Genomic DNA, 16,788 nt, shown 5'->3' with positions numbered 1-16,788 from the left:
TCGTGCGTGTGTGAAAAAAAGTGTGCATGTGTGAGTGTGCGTGTGAGCGTGCGTGTGTGTGAAAAAAAAAAGTGCGTGTGAGAGTGTGTGTGATCGTGCTTGTGTGAAAAAAGTGCATGTGTGATTGTGCGTGTGTGAGCATGCGCGTGTGTGAAATAAATAAAGTACGCGTGTGAGAGTGCAAGTGTGAGCGTGTATGTGTGTGAAAAAAAGAGTGCATGTGTGTGGGAAAAAAAATTGCTACAGCCTACAGCGGCAGTTGTCCTGTCATGTTGTGTTTGTCCCTCAGGTGGGCGGAGCCCGCGATCCATCTCACCTGAGGGTCATTTGTTTGTCCCAGTTGCGCGTGTGTGAGCTTGCATGTGTGTGGGGGAAAAAAAAAGAGCGCGTGTGTAAAAAAAAAAAGCGCTACAGCCTACAGCGGCAGTTGTCCTGTTATGTTGTGTTTGTCCCTCAGGTGGGCGGAGCCCGCGATCCATCTCACCTGAGGGTCATTTGTTTGTACCAGTTGCGCGTGTGTGAGCTTGCATGTGTGTGGGAAAAAAAGGGAAAAAAGTGCGTGATCGTGCGTGTGTGAAAAAAAGTGTGCATGTGTGAGTGTGCGTGTGTGAGCGTGCGTGTGTGTGAAAAAAAAAGTGCGTGTGAGAGTGTGTGATCGTGCTTGTGTGAAAAAAGAAAAAAAAAGTGCATGTGTGATTGTGCGTGTGTGTGAAATAAATAAAGTACGCGTGTGAGAGTGCAAGTGTGAGCGTGCATGTGTGTGAAAAAAAGAGTGCATGTGTGTGGGAAAAATAATTGCTACAGCCTACAGCGGCAGTTGTCCTGTTGTTGTGTTGTGTTCGTCCCTCAGGTGGGTGGAGCCCGCGATCCATCTCACCTGAGGGTCATTTGTTTGTACCAGTTGCACGTGTGTGGGGGAAAAAAAGAGTGCGCGTGTGTAAAAAAAAGTGCTACAGCCTACAGCGGCAGTTGTCCTGTTGTTATGTTCGTCCCTCAGGTGGGCGGAGCCCGCGATCCATCTCACCTGAGGGTCATTTGTTTGTACCAGTTGCGCGTGTGTGAGCGTGCACGTGTGTGGAAAAAAAAAGAGTGCGCGTGTGTAAAAAAAAAGCGCTACAGCCTACAGCGGCAGTTGTCCTGTTATGTTGTGTTTGTCCCTCAGGTGGGCGGAGCCCGCGATCCATCTCACCTGAGGGTCATTTGTTTGTACCAGTTGCCCGTGTGTGAGCTTGCACGTGTGTGGGGAATAAAAAGAGTGCGCGTGTGTAAAAAAAAGTTCTATAGCCTACAGCGGCAGTTGTCCTGTTGTGTTGTGTTCGTCCCTCAGGTGGGCGGAGGCCGCGATCCATCTCACCTGAGGGTAATTTGTTTGTACCAGTTGCGTGTGTGAGCGTGCACGTGTGTGGGGAAAAAAGGGAAAAAAAGTGCGTGTGTGAAAAAAAGTGTGCATGTGTGAGCGTGCGTGTGTGTGTGAAAAAAAAGTGCGTGTGAGAGTGTGTGTGATCGTGCTTGTGTGAAAAAAGAAAAAAAAGTGCATGTGTGATTGTGCGTGTGTGAGCGTGCACGTGTGTGTGAAAAAAAGTGCGTGTGTGTGAGCGTGCTCGTGTGTGAAAAAAAGTGTGTGTGAGTGTGTGTGTGATCTTGCGCGTGACAAAAGTGCGTGTTCTGTCCATTTGTTCAAAGCTGAGAAGCCCGGCATGATCAACGCACACTCTCTGATTCCGTTACATTTAAAACTTATTTATTGTAAAAGTGAAATGTTTAGTTGATTTAATCCATGATCCATAATTCTTAACAACTGCATATAATGAAATTGAGAAAATTAAAGCGTGGTCAAAAAGTGTGTTTTACCAAGCTCCCCTCTTTTCCTCTTTCCCCAAACCATCCAATAACATTTCCCCTCTTGACCAAAAACTCAGGTGCTTCATTATCCAAAAGAAAAATAAAAGGACAAAATTCAATATCACAAAGCATAACACATTTCTGCATTTGACACAAAATTAAATGAACTAATAATAAATAATAAATGTATGCAAAATGGCTGTAACAGTGTGGATGTGTGTGTGTGCATGTGAATAAATCAATCAATAAATAAAAATATTAATAATAATAATAATAAATACTTCTTTCAAAACCCTCATCCAGTGCCAAAGAGTTGTTTGTACTTTTTTATTGTATTGTGTTTTTTGAACTTGAAATACAAAGGCAGGTTGAAGATATTACGTTGATTCACCATTAATAGTTCAACGTTTGCGCAGTCATTTAACATTAACCGTTGTTTCAACGTTGAAACAACAACAGACCGTATTTAAACCATATTTCAACCACATTTTAACGTTGAAGGTCGGTCGTGTGCCAGCTGTGTAATAAGAATTACATAGAGAACACATGTATATAAGTACACTGTTGGAAATTATATTTAAAATTTATTAGCATTACAGTATTAATTAAACTGCTTATTTTAATATCTTTATATTTACAGTATAAATCAAACTGTTTGTCTGCTTAGTATCAAAAGTGTCTTACAGACACTCTAAAAGAGCCAACAAAGCATATTCTAAGTTGCAATAACAGGATGCTTTATTGCATTTACAAACAGAGTTGACATTTGGAAATGGAAGGCTGGAATCATCGCATTTAGTTCTAGACAAGAAATGTATGTATCCGACGTCTGTGACCCCGAGGTGTGAAGAGTGGCTGACAGGTAGTCAATTTTGAGAATTAGGCAGACAAGTTTTCAGACTCGCAGAGTAGCAAAGGTGGGGGCTTATACCCAGATCATACTATAAAGTACAGGTGGAAAAGTATGTGTTTGAGAGACCTGCACACAAAGCTACAGAGTAGAGTAGTAAGGCTTTTGTGTATTCTCTCCAGAGCGCTCTGTATTTTTATTTGCTTTTAATAAAAGGTTAAAGACAAGACTGGTTATCTTTTTTGCATCAAACGGACGTGCTGCGCTAAGGTGAAAAAGGATCTAAGCGCAACAACACGCACAGATTAGAATTATTTATCATTCACATCACTTCTTTTATGTACCTCTCTAATTATTGTTGTCAGAGTGTTGTCATGTTAACATCTATGTGTTGAATGAGCTAAACCCATATATGAGCTGAACCCCTCCCTGATTGGGTCTGGAGTGGTGGCGGTGTGATTTGTGATTTGATATTACAAAGGTACATAATTTTGGAAAAACAAATTTCGTTGAAGCTCAATTTATTGCATTACATATGTACATAATAAATGTTATGTTTTGTGGGGCAGTCATGGACTGGAGGTAGGGAACTGGTCTTGTGACCAGAGGGTCATGGGTTCGATTCCCAGACCTGAGGCCATGACTGAGGTGCCCTTGAGCAAGGCACCTAACCCCAACTGCTCCCCGGACGCCGGGCTAGGGCTGCCCACCGCTCTGGGCACGTGTGCTCCACAGCCCCCTAGTAATCACTGGTGTGTGTGTGTGTGTGTGAACTGCACAGATGGGTTAAAAGCGGAGGACAAATTTCGATTGGGGTGTAAAAAATCACAATTGACAAAATATGGCACAATTACATTTACATGTTTCATTAATGATAAACTCACATGTTGTAGCCACATGTTATATACCCACTGGCACATTTCTTCCCAACCACCCTATCTGGCAATGTTTTTCTATTTCAGCTCGGTTGAACAAGACAGCACCTCCAGCCAAGCCGCTGAAGATGCTCTCCACCATTAGCCAGCTCTCCTCCCTGGGCTCTGAGAGTATCCCTCATCACACCGCCCCTCTGTATGAGAGTGAGGAGTTATAGATCTTAGTAGTATTTGTTTTTTCCTGATGTTAACTGCAGAATGACGAGCACCATTTATCTTTGTACTTACATAATGCAATTATGTTAAAGTAGTCCTTCTCCCATCCTTTGCATTTTGTCAAATGCACTTTAGCTTGTGGTTCTCATTGTATCTTTCAATAAATTAGATGTAAGAAGTAAGTTTGCCATTCCAACAGAATAAACCGCCTCCACCACTGAGAAATGCCACTGACAGGTTGTGACAATGTGATGGTGTATTTTTTTTGTTGGGATTTGAACAGTTCAATATCACAAGCTTCAGCACTGGAATTCATTAAAAATTATTTGTGAGGCCTTTAACAAGTGACAGTGTGCTGTGTCATATTTCTGTTTGTTCCATGCATGCTAACCCTAGCCTCTGCCTTCAGAATAGCTTCAGTCCTTCTTAGAATTCTCCTCTGTGCCCAGTTGTGCTGAGATTGGACCAATGAGGACCATTTAGTCATGTTGATCAGTTGGTTTACATTAATGTTTAGAACTCATGATTAGCAAGGCAATGGAAGGCACTTTACTTCATTCTGATGATCATTAAATCACTTTTGAATTTCTTCCTGCTGTGTTTCTGGATTAAATATCTATACATTTTGAAGGTGTGGTGTTTGATCTGATCTTACAAAATAGCCTTATATTCCTTGTCCATTACACAGCCACATACAGCAATCATCTGACATAAGGACAAGAACAGGTTGGTCGTCATGATGTTTCAAAGCTCAAAAATATTTTTATTTATTTATGCATTAATTTGAATTGGATAGGATCTAATTGGATCAAAGGGGTGCTGCACCAGATCTGTACTATCCAAGTCTATACTTGTACAATGTACTTTCATCCCCTTAAGTCGTCGTCTATCCCAGCTAGCTTCAACTTTTGTGGTTTGTCTACACTTTCCATCTGATGCCATGATTTCTGACACTTATCCTCTTACTTCACTAATTAATTTGGCCATTATTGCATCAACAATGTGAGCACAAAAACTATTTGGTCATTTTTCAACTCAGATGTTGTCGTGTAACCTTAAATTGTTTTGAAAATTCTCATATAAAAGTACTGATTCTGTTTCGTAGCTGAAACATAATGGCTTCATGTTCAAAACTATCACCCATATGCTTGCATTTGTAATTATATTTTATTTACTTTTAAATACTTTGTCATGTGTTCTTTCCATTATTTTGTACATCTGTACATCATTTGAAGATTTTGCCTTTCTGTCATTGTGTTTTAAATCAAATAATAATACAAACTATGTAAGGGCCATATATTTACTGTATAAATAAATACCAGCTGCCTTATTCATACATCCTATACAAAATCTAATTATTATATGATTATGTTTTGCTGGCAAAATGAACAAGGTGTTAACTTGTGCAATGGCTTGGGATTGTACAGAGTACATTTACTTAGACCAACCAAAATCTCGCCTAGGGCACCACATTGGTCAGGGCCGGCTCTGACTCTAAGTCAGATATATGTCCTACAGCAGCAAAGAAAACACTGATATAACATGTTAATATAGCATCCTGAACTGGTTTATAATTTTACTTTATTAATGAAATATATATATTTATATAATTTTACATACACCTTTATTACCCCTTCTCTGAAGGGTTAGAAGGGCCTGACTGCACACCACTGCAATATAGTGCTTTTCAAGCACTATAATAATAAGAAGAAGTATGAGGAATAAGCACTGTAATATTTTTGTTGAATTTGCATGTGGGATAGCATTAAGCTCCAGTGATGATTACTAGCCCACCCCAGGTCTTCCACAGACAGCTGTAACGGGACTGTTTTTCCTTCGCGAGAGTGAGCCGTCCCATCACAACTGCGCTTTAGCTGAAACGGAAGCATGTCCGCTACGCACCGCACGCCGTTACTATGTTTTTATATGGAAGCTGCATTTTGATGCGGTTCTCGTCAACACGCTGACGTCACTACGCGGCATTTTAGAATCTAAACAGAATCCCAAAGTTTGTGTTCGAAACGAGACCAGAGTTGGTTGAACTGACGGAAAGTTTTGCGTTTAAAAAGCGTTCAATACAGAAACATCGGTTACATTCTGTTGTACGGCTGTCTGTCTACAGAGGTAAACGGTACAGACTACAGAGGTAAACATTTCTTTACACATTAGTCACTTCTTAATGAAGACGATAAACGATATGATGCGATGGATTTAAATTATTTACTTCAAAGCTAATCTGTAGTCCTGTATGCTAGCTTGTTTTTGTTTGACTGACGATCGCTATGCGGTTTAGCGGCTTTGTCCACTTCTGAAGTGAGAGTGGATTGATTATAAAATCGTATTTGGCAGGTTAGATCGTTTAAAGCTGAAAACAGCTGTCCGCGTTATCCTCGTGGCATGCCGTCCGTCCCTTTCGCTCGTGTTCCGTTTGTTTAACTTGCTGTCTTCGTAAGAGCGTCTCTGAACTTTGGTACCTGTTTAAAACTGTACGTTAGCAGCTTTGGTAACTTATTTTAAATGAGTTATTTATACCTTACACTCATTTTTACCCCATTTAAACGGAACCTAACACGTTAGTTCTATTGATGTGTAGTTACATAATCAGGGATGAAGGTGTTTAGCTGCGCCTGTATTTCTTCAGGTGATGGAGTCGTTGAGTGAGATGGAGCAGCGCTTGGTGCAGGAAGGACTGTCTGTGGACGCCTCCAGCTCTGAGCGTCTGGCTTTGCTGTGGCGGCTCTACGTGGAGAAGGACAAACGCGCGAGAGAGCTCACTCGGAACATACTGGAGCTGCGCTTGGAGCACGCGGCGGAGCTCAAAATCGTGAGTGTGTTTTCGAGCGATCCTGAATTGGCGAGATGAGTAAATGAGGCTATGGTAATTTTTTAGGATCACGTAGGAACAGATTTCTGTATCCAATGCACGTTTTATGTGTTTCTCGTGTGTTTGGCACCACGAAGACACTGCAGCCAAATGGTTTTCAGAAGACCATACTGCAGAGTCCTGAAGAGAACCCAGACCAAGTAAGGCCACACAGTGTGGTTTGGTTTTGTTATGGTTAATAATTTTTTTGTTAAAATGCAGTTTGGCCCAGAGAAACCTACAAACGTTCTTTCCCCACAAGGCTGAGTGCCTGCAAGGGCAGAGTCTGTGGAAGAAGACTCCTGGAGCTCAGACCAGTGCCGCAGACCATGGAGAGGGTTCACCCCGTACGTCTACACTGCTAATGCTTTATTATAGTTTGATAGGAAGAAACGCCGATGTGTGCCTGTCTCCCCCTTCCTGGCTGAGAAAACCAGCAACCTTTCTGTATTTCACCAGCAAATTAACCTGGCCTGCTCTTCCTTCTGACTAACTAACCTTCTAACCCTCTGAGCACAGCAGCCCGACGGATGATGCAGCATGCATGCTCACCTGGGATGGAAAACGTCTACAGCGTGCGTGTTTCTGTCAGGTTCACGAGTCAGTCGTGCGCTGAACACGCATTTTTCTGCCCTGTTTAAGGCGAGCAGGCGTTCTGGTCAGGAGAATCTCCTGGAAGAGCGGAAGTGTCTGGAGAAGGATGTGGCTGAGGCGACCTCCAGGCTGCACATGGCCCACGGGGAGATCCACCGCCTCACTGAGGAGCTGGAGTCAGCCCGCTCGGCCCTCAGAGCCTACGGTGGGTGTCTGAGCAGGGACGGCCTGATCTCATCCACAAATGGTCGGATGTGCTGTCCACTTCCTCCTGTGCAAATAAGGAGGAGGGATGAGGGGAAATTTAAGTTATACTGGCCTGATGTAGTGTGTGTGTGTGTCTGTGTGTGTGTGTGTGTGTGTGTAAGCAAGCATCCATGCGTACATGTCTAACATAAGCGTGTCCCTTCATAACGTCCTTGTTTCTGTGTTTCTTTCAGAGTCAGAGCTCCAGGCTGCTCAGCTAGAAATTGAGCAACTTAGACAGGAAATAGAGGACTGGAAACGCCATGGTAACACACTCTTTCACATTTTTTTCTATCCTCAGCCAAATTAAATGTACATGATTAATTGGTTTGTAATTAGAAACAGTTGCTCAAGATTTCAAACAAAGAGAGAAACTGTTCTTCCTACAGATGTGGCTGAACACATCAAGGTAGAGGAGGTGAAGGAGTTCCTGGTGGCAGAGGTCCTTCAGCTGAAGACCACTGTTCACAAAATGAACACTGACTGCTTGCAGTTGCTTGAGCTGGTACGAAGAGATGAGTTAAACATCTAGTGTTATAGAAATGTATGGAACTTTGAGGAAGTCATTTCATAAAAGTTTATTAAATGGGCATTGAAGGATCCTGTGGAAGAAAAAATAATGGAATTATGTTTTCATGCAATATAATAATTATTAATATTATTCATAACATCATAATACAAAGTTTTTCAATCCTCTTTGAATCATTAGGTTAAAGACACTGACAGGGATGAAGGTGACAGTGACGAGGCGTTTACTCAGAAACTGTCAAAGGTTAAACAAAGCACCCTCACATTCGTGGAATCTCTAGATCCTCAGCACAAATTCGAAAATAACAGCTGTCTGCTTCCTTTAGAGTCAGATCCTCAGCACGACTTCTTCATCTAAAGTTAAGAGGAAGAAAGCACTACAGGACATCCATAAGAGGTGGGCACTTGATTTTTACTCGCTTTCAGTATTGTCAGTGGTTGTAATAACTGACGAGTCAGTTGGTTAAATGGTGATGTGTGTGACTGATTCTGTAGGTGCCGCGAGGAGATGGAGGAGATGGAGGCTCGGCTTGAGCAGGAGACCCTGCAGAGGAAGAAAGCAGTGGAGGAATGTGAAGATCAGAGGAAGAGGAGGCAAGTGGCGGAAGACCTTACCCTGCAGCTGCAGGAACTGCAGGAGCAAAAAAATTGCGACCATGAGGCTGAAATCCAGCACCTTCAGAAGCAGGTGAGAGTCACCAGAGGGTTAGGGTGAAGGTTAGATGGTGAGGGTTAGATGGTTGTAATCCTGGTGAGGGTAGTATAGGTCTACCAGATGATCAAAGCAAAATGCTGTCTGCTGTGCATTCACAGATAGATCTCCTGGAAGAAATTGATGAAGTCAATGTTGAGAAATCTCAGAGACAGGACAGGAAGTGTGCGCAGCACCTGCAGCTGGTATGGAGGGGAGACGAGTCGCTCTGATGTTTGTGGAACTCTTTGACTCTTAGCTACGCTTTTTGACTAATCCTCTGGCCTTGTGACATTCTTAGCTGGAGTCTCTGACCACTGAACTGGACTGGGTCAGGACCACACTTCATGAAGAGAAAGAGCAGGCCAAACAACAACACTTGGCTGAGCAGGCCAAGGTGAGCACGGGCTTCAGGCTAACATGTAGTAACAGACCACAAATGCACAGAGTGGAAATGCATGGTTATCTTAAACAGGGTTGTTGGAAGCACGTGTAACATGTTCACTTTGACTCAGCTGCAGGACTCCTGGACATGGTGCAAGAGGCTAAATGAGGAGCTCAAGAGGACTCGTGATCTCCTCATGAACAGTGACGAACAGCTGCTTGCTCAGAGTGAGAGGAACAGCCAACATCACAGCAGCATCAACGTCCTAGAGCAAGACCTGGAGACGTGCCAGCCTCAGGAGCAGGACCAGTACCTGTTCCAGCACGAGCAGGTGGAACCTGTGGTGAGAGAGGTAAAGCCTGTTTGCCAAGTGTCTTAATGTTCACAGTGTGGAATGTGAACATGGAATGTAGATGACAGAGTGCCTTACACCTGGCCTTTACACCTGGCCTTTACACCTGGCCTTTACACCTGGCCTTTACACATGTCCTTTACACATGTCCTTTACACTGGACCCTTACACCTGTCCCTTCTTTACACCTGTCCCTTACACCTGGTCTTTACACCTGACCCTTACACCTGTCCTTTACGACACCCAGCAGCTAAATGCAGAGAAGACTCACAGCAAACACACCAACAACCTGGAGCTGGAGCTTAGGGACATGGTGGCTGAGATGTCCACCTTGAAGAATCAAGTGGAGAACTCCCAACAGCAGTGGTACTGAGAGCTGCCATCCACTAGACTAGTGCACTCCACAGACTAGTGAACTCCACAGACAATTACAGTAAAAAGATATGATTTATGACATAGTTGTAAGAAACATAAGGAATTTGTTATGCGGTTCAGATCAAAGTGGCTAGGCTCTACAATATTAGCAAGGTGATGTGTGATAGGCTCCGCCCTCTCTGAAACCTTTTTTTTGCTTCTTAATGTCATACAGGAAGCGCTTAGCAGTGAGGGAGGAGGAGCTGCGGCTGGAGGTGGAGTCACTGCTGGCCAATAACGCTCAGCTGAGTCAGGCCAAGGCGGAGCTTGCTCGGCAGGTCCAAGACCTGGAGATAACTAAGGTGATTCTTTCACACAGGTCTCTGCATGGTTAGGGCCAGGGTTAGGTTAATCTAACCCTAACCCTGCAGTCTCCATACATGACCACTAACCCACCACATAAAACAGTCAGTGTCAGACAGAGCTCCCTCATACATATAGCTGTATCATACACAATATAGCTGTTTTATAGCTGTCGTATAGCTAAGCATGAAGGCTGTTCTAAGAAAGCACTCTGTGTTTTATTTTCAATAAATAAGGAGAAACTGACCCTCAGCCAGCAGGACTATGAGAAAGTCCACACGCAGCTCCAGGAAGCCGATGTTAACTTGTCCTTTCAGATCAGGTAGACAGACGCCTAACCATCATACGTACGAAATTCTCCATTTGAAAGCACTACGCATGCTGGTTTCACGCTGCCATTTTAAACATGCTTAGAAAAGTACTTATTCCTTCTCCATTTCTAAACTGATTCAATGTGTCTCCAGCAAGCAGCATGACAGGAAGCTACGGCACAGAGAGAGACTTTGCAAGGCCAAAGAGGTGTATCTCAGGGAGACGGCCTGGCGAGACGAGAAGATCGTGGAGCAGCAGAGGGAGCTGGAGATCCTCAGCATGCGTCTTCAGAGGGTAAAGCGCATCTGAGGATAGTCAGATACTGAGATATTGAGGTTCAGGTTGTTTCTCTCCAAGAGAGTGACATGGCGAAGATACTGAGATACTGAGGTTGAGAGTGTTTCTCTCCAGGAGAGTGACATGGTGAAGATACTGAGGTTGAGGGTGTTTCTCTCCAGGAGAGTGACATGGTGAAGATACTGAGATACTGAGGTTGAGAGTGTTTCTCCAGGAGAGTGACATGGTGAAGATACTGAGATACTGAGGTTGAGGGTGTTTCTCTCCAGGAGAGTGACATGGTGAAGATACTGAAATACTGAGGTTGTGGGTGTTTCTCTCCAGGAGAGTGACATGGTGAAGATGGTGCAGACTGAGAACGAGGCTCTGCTCCTTAACAAGAAAGAGCTGCTCTGTCGGTTGAATGAAGAGGAGGGTGCCAGAGCAAGTGCTGTTGCCACAACAACGTCCATGCACCGAAGGTTACAACACTGAAACAGTTTCCTCTTTTCTTAATACTGAAGATGGTGACGGTTATCTTCTTCCCATCTTGTGAGTTTTTTTTACTGATAAACATGCACTTTTTCTCATCCAGGCTGGATCTTCTTAAGAAAGAGCTTTGGCAGAGAGATGAAAAGCTGATAAAGTACATAGAGCTTGACAACCTCATTAGACAGCTGCTCAACTGCCAATCGCTCACTGCTTCTGAGGTTTGTGTTTTAAATGAATACCCTTTAATTACTGAGAACACTGAAATGCTGCTGAAAGGTTGAATAACAACTTAAGTACATTTCTTATCAACTCCTCATCATCCTGAGAGAAACTTAAGTGTACTGCCAGCAGCCCTGTGTGACTTTGATGCTCCTGGGGCGATTCTCCCAGGAGACACCTGGCCTGATTCACCGAGCCTCATTCCCTTCTGCTTTCATACAGGACCTGAAGAGGCTGATATTGTTAAAGACCCAGATCAGTGAGGGCACTGTGTAAGGTAAGACTGTTTTTCCATTCCTAATAATCCTTGACTAACATGTCATTGGTTGCTATTTTATTTTGTAATTCTTAATTTAAAAACTAGAACGTTATAGAATAGTGCATTGTTAAATTTGCATATGATTTGCATATGACTACATCACAAAGCTTGGGGTGTTTGAGAGGAATGCCTGCATGACTTTACCTGTGATTATGGGCTGTTATATGTGTAGTGTTGCGTGGAAGCACTCCATATATATTTATGACATGGAAATAAGTTGTTGATTCATTATAGCAGTGGGATACAAAGACAAAACCCAAAGCATCCGGCAAAAAAACACCAGATAAAAATATCAGCTAAAGACATTTCTGATATTAAGGACAGGCCTACTGTTTTTCAAACATTACAAAGCTAAACTATCTACATTTGCACAAATACTACAAATGCGATACCACTCGCTCGCAGAGGTTTAAATTATGCTGATGGCGTGGAGGAACATTCACTGATAACCATACATCTATAATTATAAATCCTTTAAATTTACAGTGCTGTCGGTAACGGTCTACCACTGTAGATTTGTGTACCCTCCTATAATCTTAATTCGACATTATTGTTAAGCAGTATTCTGAACTAGTCATTTAGAGCTGTCTAGATGGATGTCGGCTAGTATCTTTCACCCAGGAGACTGGGGTGACCCCTAGCAAAAGGCAGGGGTCAGCTCCGAGAGGTAAGGTAGCCGGGAGCGGTTACTGGGTGGAGTAGCCTCGCCCCAGGGAGGCACCCTGCGCACTCAGGCACCACGGACGAGTGGGGAGCAGGTTGCACTCCATCCACACACCATGGGGGGCTCAGCGGTCAGAGGCCCGCTAGGGTGTGATGGCCCTGTGACCAACTGGGGCGTGGTTGTCATCTCATTGATGGCCCAGTCGGTCCAGGGCCACGCCCAATGAGGGGGAGCTAACCTATTTGTGTGTTTGTGTTACAGCTCCAGGACTGCAGGAAGCAGGTCTCTGCCTTGTCCCCGCCCAGTGAGGAGGAGCTACTCTGTGTGTTTGTGTTACAGCTCCAGGACTGCAGGAAGCAGGTCTCTGCCTTGTCCCTGCCCAGTGAGGAGGAGCTACTCTGTGTGTTTGTGTTACAGCTACTGGACTGCAGGGAGCAGGTCCCTGCCTTGTCCCCGCCCTCCCCCTTTGTTTTGTGTGCTGCCACTGTGTTCCGCACACCCGGTGGAGGGGAGTGCGCCTTGGTGGGGGGGACTGTCACGGTATGGCGGGCCCCCTACTGGTCGCCTCCATCTACAGTGGCAATTGTCCTGTTGTTGTGTTGTGTTCGTCCCTCAGGTGGGTGGAGCCCGCGATCCATCTCACCTGAGGGTCATTTGTTTGTCTATATTTGTCTTGTGCGCGTGTGTGAAAAAAGAGTGAGCGTATGAGAGTGCGCGTGTGAGGTGAGCGTGCACATGTGTCAAAAAAGAGTGCGCGTGTGAGCGTGCATGTGTGTGAAAAAAAGTGCGCGTGTGTGAGCGTGCGCGTGTGAAAAAAATAGTGAGTGTGCGTGCGATCGTGTGTGGGGAAAAAAGAGTGCACGTGTGTGAACAAAGGAGTGCGCGTGTGTGAAAAAAAAGTGCTACAGCCTATAGCGGCAGTTGTCCTGTTGTTGTGTTGTGTTCGTGCCTCAGGTGGTTGGAGCCCATGATCCATCTCAACTGAGGGTCATTTGTTTGTACCAGTTGCGCGTGTGAGCGTGCACGTGTGTGGGGAAAAAAAAGAGTGCGCGTGTGTAAAAAAAATTGCTACAGCCTACAGCGGCAGTTGTCCTGTTGTTGTGTTGTTTTCGTCCCTCAGGTGGGCGGAGCCCGCGATCCATCTCACCTGAGGGTCATTTGTTTGTACCAGTTGCGCGTGTGTGAGCATGCACGTGTGTGGAAAAAAAAAGAGTGCGCGTGTGTAAAAAAAAAAGCGCTACAGCCTACAGCGGCAGTTATCCTGTTGTGTTGTGTTCGTCCCTCAGGTGGGCGGAGCCCGCAATCCATCTCACCTGAGGATCATTTGTTTGTACCAGTTGCGCGTGTGTGAGCGTGCACGTGTGTGGGGGAAAAAAAGAGTGCGCGTGTGTAAAAAAAATTGCTACAGACTACAGCGGCAGTTGTCCTGTTGTTGTGTTGTGTTCGTCCCTCAGGTGGGTGGAGCCCGCGATCCATCTCACCTGAGGGTCATTTGTTTGTACCAGTTGCGCGTGTGTGAGCGTGCACGTGTGTAGAAAAAAAAAGAGTGCGCGTGTGTAAAAAAAAAGCGCTACAGCCTACAGCGGCAGTTGTCCTGTTGTGTTCGTCCCTCAGGTGGGCGGAGCCCGCGATCCAACTCACCTGAGGGTCATTTGTTTGTACCAGTTGCGCGTGTGTGTGTGCACGTGTGTGGGGAAAAAAAAATTGCTACAGCCTACAGCGGCAGTTGTCCTGTTGTTGTGTTGTGTTCGTCCCTCAGGTGGGCGGAGCCCGCGATCCATCTCACCTGAGGGTCATTTGTTTGTACCAGTTGCGCGTGTGTGAGCGTGCACGTGTGTGGGGGAAAAAAAGAGTGCGCGTGTGTAAAAAAAAAAGTGCTACAGCCTACATCGGCAGTTGTCCTGTTGTTGTGTTGTGTTCGTCCCTCAGGTGGGCAGAGCCCGCGATCCATCTCACCTGAGGGTCATTTGTTTGTACCAGTTGCGCGTGTGTGAGCGTGCACGTGTGTGGAAAAAAAAAGAGTGCGCGTGTGTAAAAAAAAGTGCTACAGCCTACAGCGGCAGTTGTCCTGTTATGTTCATCCCTCAGGTGGGCGGAGCCTGCGATCCATCTCACCTGAGGGTCATATGTTTGTACCAGTTGCGCGTGTGTGTGAGCGTGCACGTGTGTGGGGGAAAAAAAGAGTGCGCGTGTGTAAAAAAAAAAGTGCTACAGCCGACATCGGCAGTTGTCCTGTTGTTGTGTTGTGTTCGTCCCTCAGGTGGGCGGAGCCCGCGACCCATCTCACCTGAGGATCATTTGTTTGTACCAGTTGCGCGTGTGTGAGCGTGCACGTGTGTGGGGGAAAAAAAGAGTGCGCGTGTGTAAAAAAAAAGTGCTACAGCCGACATCGGCAGTTGTCCTGTTGTTGTGTTGTGTTCGTCCCTCAGGTGGGCGGAGCCCGCGACCCATCTCACCTGAGGATCATTTGTTTGTACCAGTTGCGCGTGTGTGAGCGTGCGCGTGTGTAAAAAAAATTGCTACAGACTACAGCGGCAGTTGTCCTGTTGTTGTGTTGTGTTCGTCCCTCAGGTGGGCGGAGCCCGCGATCCATCTCACCTGAGGGTCATTTGTTTGTACCAGTTGCGCGTGTGTGAGCGTGCACGTGTGTAGAAAAAAAGAGTGCGCGTGTGTAAAAAAAAAAGCGCTACAGCCTACAGCGGCAGTTGTCCTGTTATGTTCGTCCCTCAGGTGGGCGGAGCCCGCGATCCATCTCACCTGAGGGTCATTTGTTTGTACCAGTTGCGCGTGTGTGAGTGTGCACGTGTGTGGAAAAAAAAAAAAGAGTGCGCGTGTGTAAAAAAAAGCGCTACAGCCTACAGCGGCAGTTGTCCTGTTATGTCGTGTTTGTCCCTCAGGTGGGCGGAGCCCGCGATCCATCTCACCTGAGGGTCATATGTTTGTACCAGTTGCGCGTGTGTGAGCGTGCACGTGTGTGGGAAAAAAAAGAGTGCGCGTGTTTTAGTTTTAGTTTTATTATTAGGATCCCCATTAGCTGCTATCTCAGAGCTGCTATTCTTCCTGGGGTCCAAAAAGACAAACCACACTAACAATACAAGCCAACTTAATAACAATAACAACAATCATAAAATTAAAATTAAAAATTAATACTAACAATAATAATAATAACCATAATAATAAGAACAATAATAATAATCGTTACCATTATTGCCATTATCATTCTCACCATCACCATAATGACATTATCAACAATATCAACAACTGAATAAGTAAAAAAAATAAAAAATAAATCCGCTTATAAATAAATACAGCAGTAACATAAAAAAGAAGTTTAAACTAAAAAAGACAATTTAACTTAATTCCATTAATTTATATTATTTGTTAAATAATGTTTCTTAATTTGTTTTTTAAACATAAATTTGCCCTCTATTTTAAGTAATGAAACTGGCAATGAGTTCCACTCCTTCATAGCTCTATAAATTACAGTTCGGCACATATAATTAGTTTTTGCTCTAGGTAATTTGAAATAGTTTTTTGTTGTATATCTTGTGGAATTGGTTTCTCTTTCTTTTACACGCTCCATTTGACCATAGAGCTCCACTGGATGTTTTTGTTCATATATGTTTTTAACTAATCTTACAAGGGTCATCTTGCACCTGTCTTCAACCTTTAACCATTCAAGTTTTTCATGCATTTTATTAGTGCTTGTTCTATATGGACATTTTAATGTAATTCTTGCTGCTTTGTTTTGTATTATTCGCGTGTGTAAAAAAAAAAGTGCTACAGCCTACAGCGGCAGTTGTCCTGTTATGTTCGTCCCTCAGGTGGGCGGAGCCCGCAATCCATCTCACCTGAGGGTCATTTGTTTGTACCAGTTGCGCGTGTGTGAGCTTGCATGTGTGTGGGGAAAAAAAAGAGTGCGCGTGTGTAAAAAAAAAAGTGCTACGGCCTACAGCGGCAGTTGTCCTGTTGTGTTGTGTTCGTCCCTCAGGTGGGCGGAGCCCGCGATCCATCTCACCTGAGGGTCATTTGTTTGTACCAGTTGCGCGTGTGTGAGCGTGCACGTGTGTGGGGGAAAAAGGGAAAAAAAGTGCGTGTGATCGTGCGTGTGTGAAAAAAAGTGTGCATGTGTGAGTGTGCGTGTGTGTGAAAAAAAAAGTGCGTGTGAGAGTGTGTGTGATCGTGCTTGTGTGAAAAAAGTGCATGTGTGATTGTGCGTGTGTGAGCATGCGCGTGTGTGAAATAAATAAAGTACGCGTGTGAGAGTGCAAGTGTGAGCGTGCATGTGTGTGAAAAAAAGAGTGCATGTGTGTGGGAAAAAAAATTGCCACAGCCTACAGCGGCAGT

General features: G+C 44.6%; 1 protein-coding gene across 5 annotated transcripts; it reads left to right on the top strand.

Annotated features, from left to right (window-relative positions):
- The first annotated feature begins 5,633 nt into the window (after positions 1 to 5,633).
- LOC143527559 (uncharacterized) lies at positions 5,634 to 16,323 on the top strand. Of its 5 annotated transcripts, none has more exons than XM_077022865.1 (19): positions 5,634 to 5,929; positions 6,425 to 6,607; positions 7,289 to 7,445; positions 7,681 to 7,752; positions 7,876 to 7,991; positions 8,196 to 8,258; positions 8,341 to 8,411; positions 8,510 to 8,702; positions 8,828 to 8,911; positions 9,007 to 9,102; positions 9,227 to 9,442; positions 9,690 to 9,808; positions 10,032 to 10,158; positions 10,396 to 10,481; positions 10,624 to 10,765; positions 11,093 to 11,229; positions 11,343 to 11,457; positions 11,681 to 11,735; positions 12,703 to 16,323. In XM_077022865.1, exons 2-18 carry the CDS (start codon positions 6,428 to 6,430, stop codon positions 11,732 to 11,734), a joined length of 2,028 nt encoding a protein of 675 aa, XP_076878980.1. In that variant the 5' UTR covers positions 5,634 to 5,929; positions 6,425 to 6,427; the 3' UTR covers position 11,735; positions 12,703 to 16,323. The 5 variants fall into 5 exon arrangements, with proteins under 5 accessions (XP_076878980.1, XP_076878979.1, XP_076878977.1 ...); XM_077022864.1 differs by having other exon boundaries at positions 5,636 to 5,929; positions 9,221 to 9,442; positions 9,693 to 9,808; XM_077022862.1 differs by having other exon boundaries at positions 5,636 to 5,929; positions 9,221 to 9,442; positions 12,781 to 16,323.
- Positions 16,324 to 16,788: the final 465 nt, after the last annotated feature.

Source organism: Brachyhypopomus gauderio, chromosome 11 (genome assembly GCF_052324685.1).
Source record: "Brachyhypopomus gauderio isolate BG-103 chromosome 11, BGAUD_0.2, whole genome shotgun sequence".
Lineage (NCBI taxonomy): Eukaryota > Metazoa > Chordata > Actinopteri > Gymnotiformes > Hypopomidae > Brachyhypopomus > Brachyhypopomus gauderio.
The sequence above is the reverse complement of the archived record's forward strand: the minus strand, read 5'-3'. Positions and strand labels throughout refer to the sequence as shown.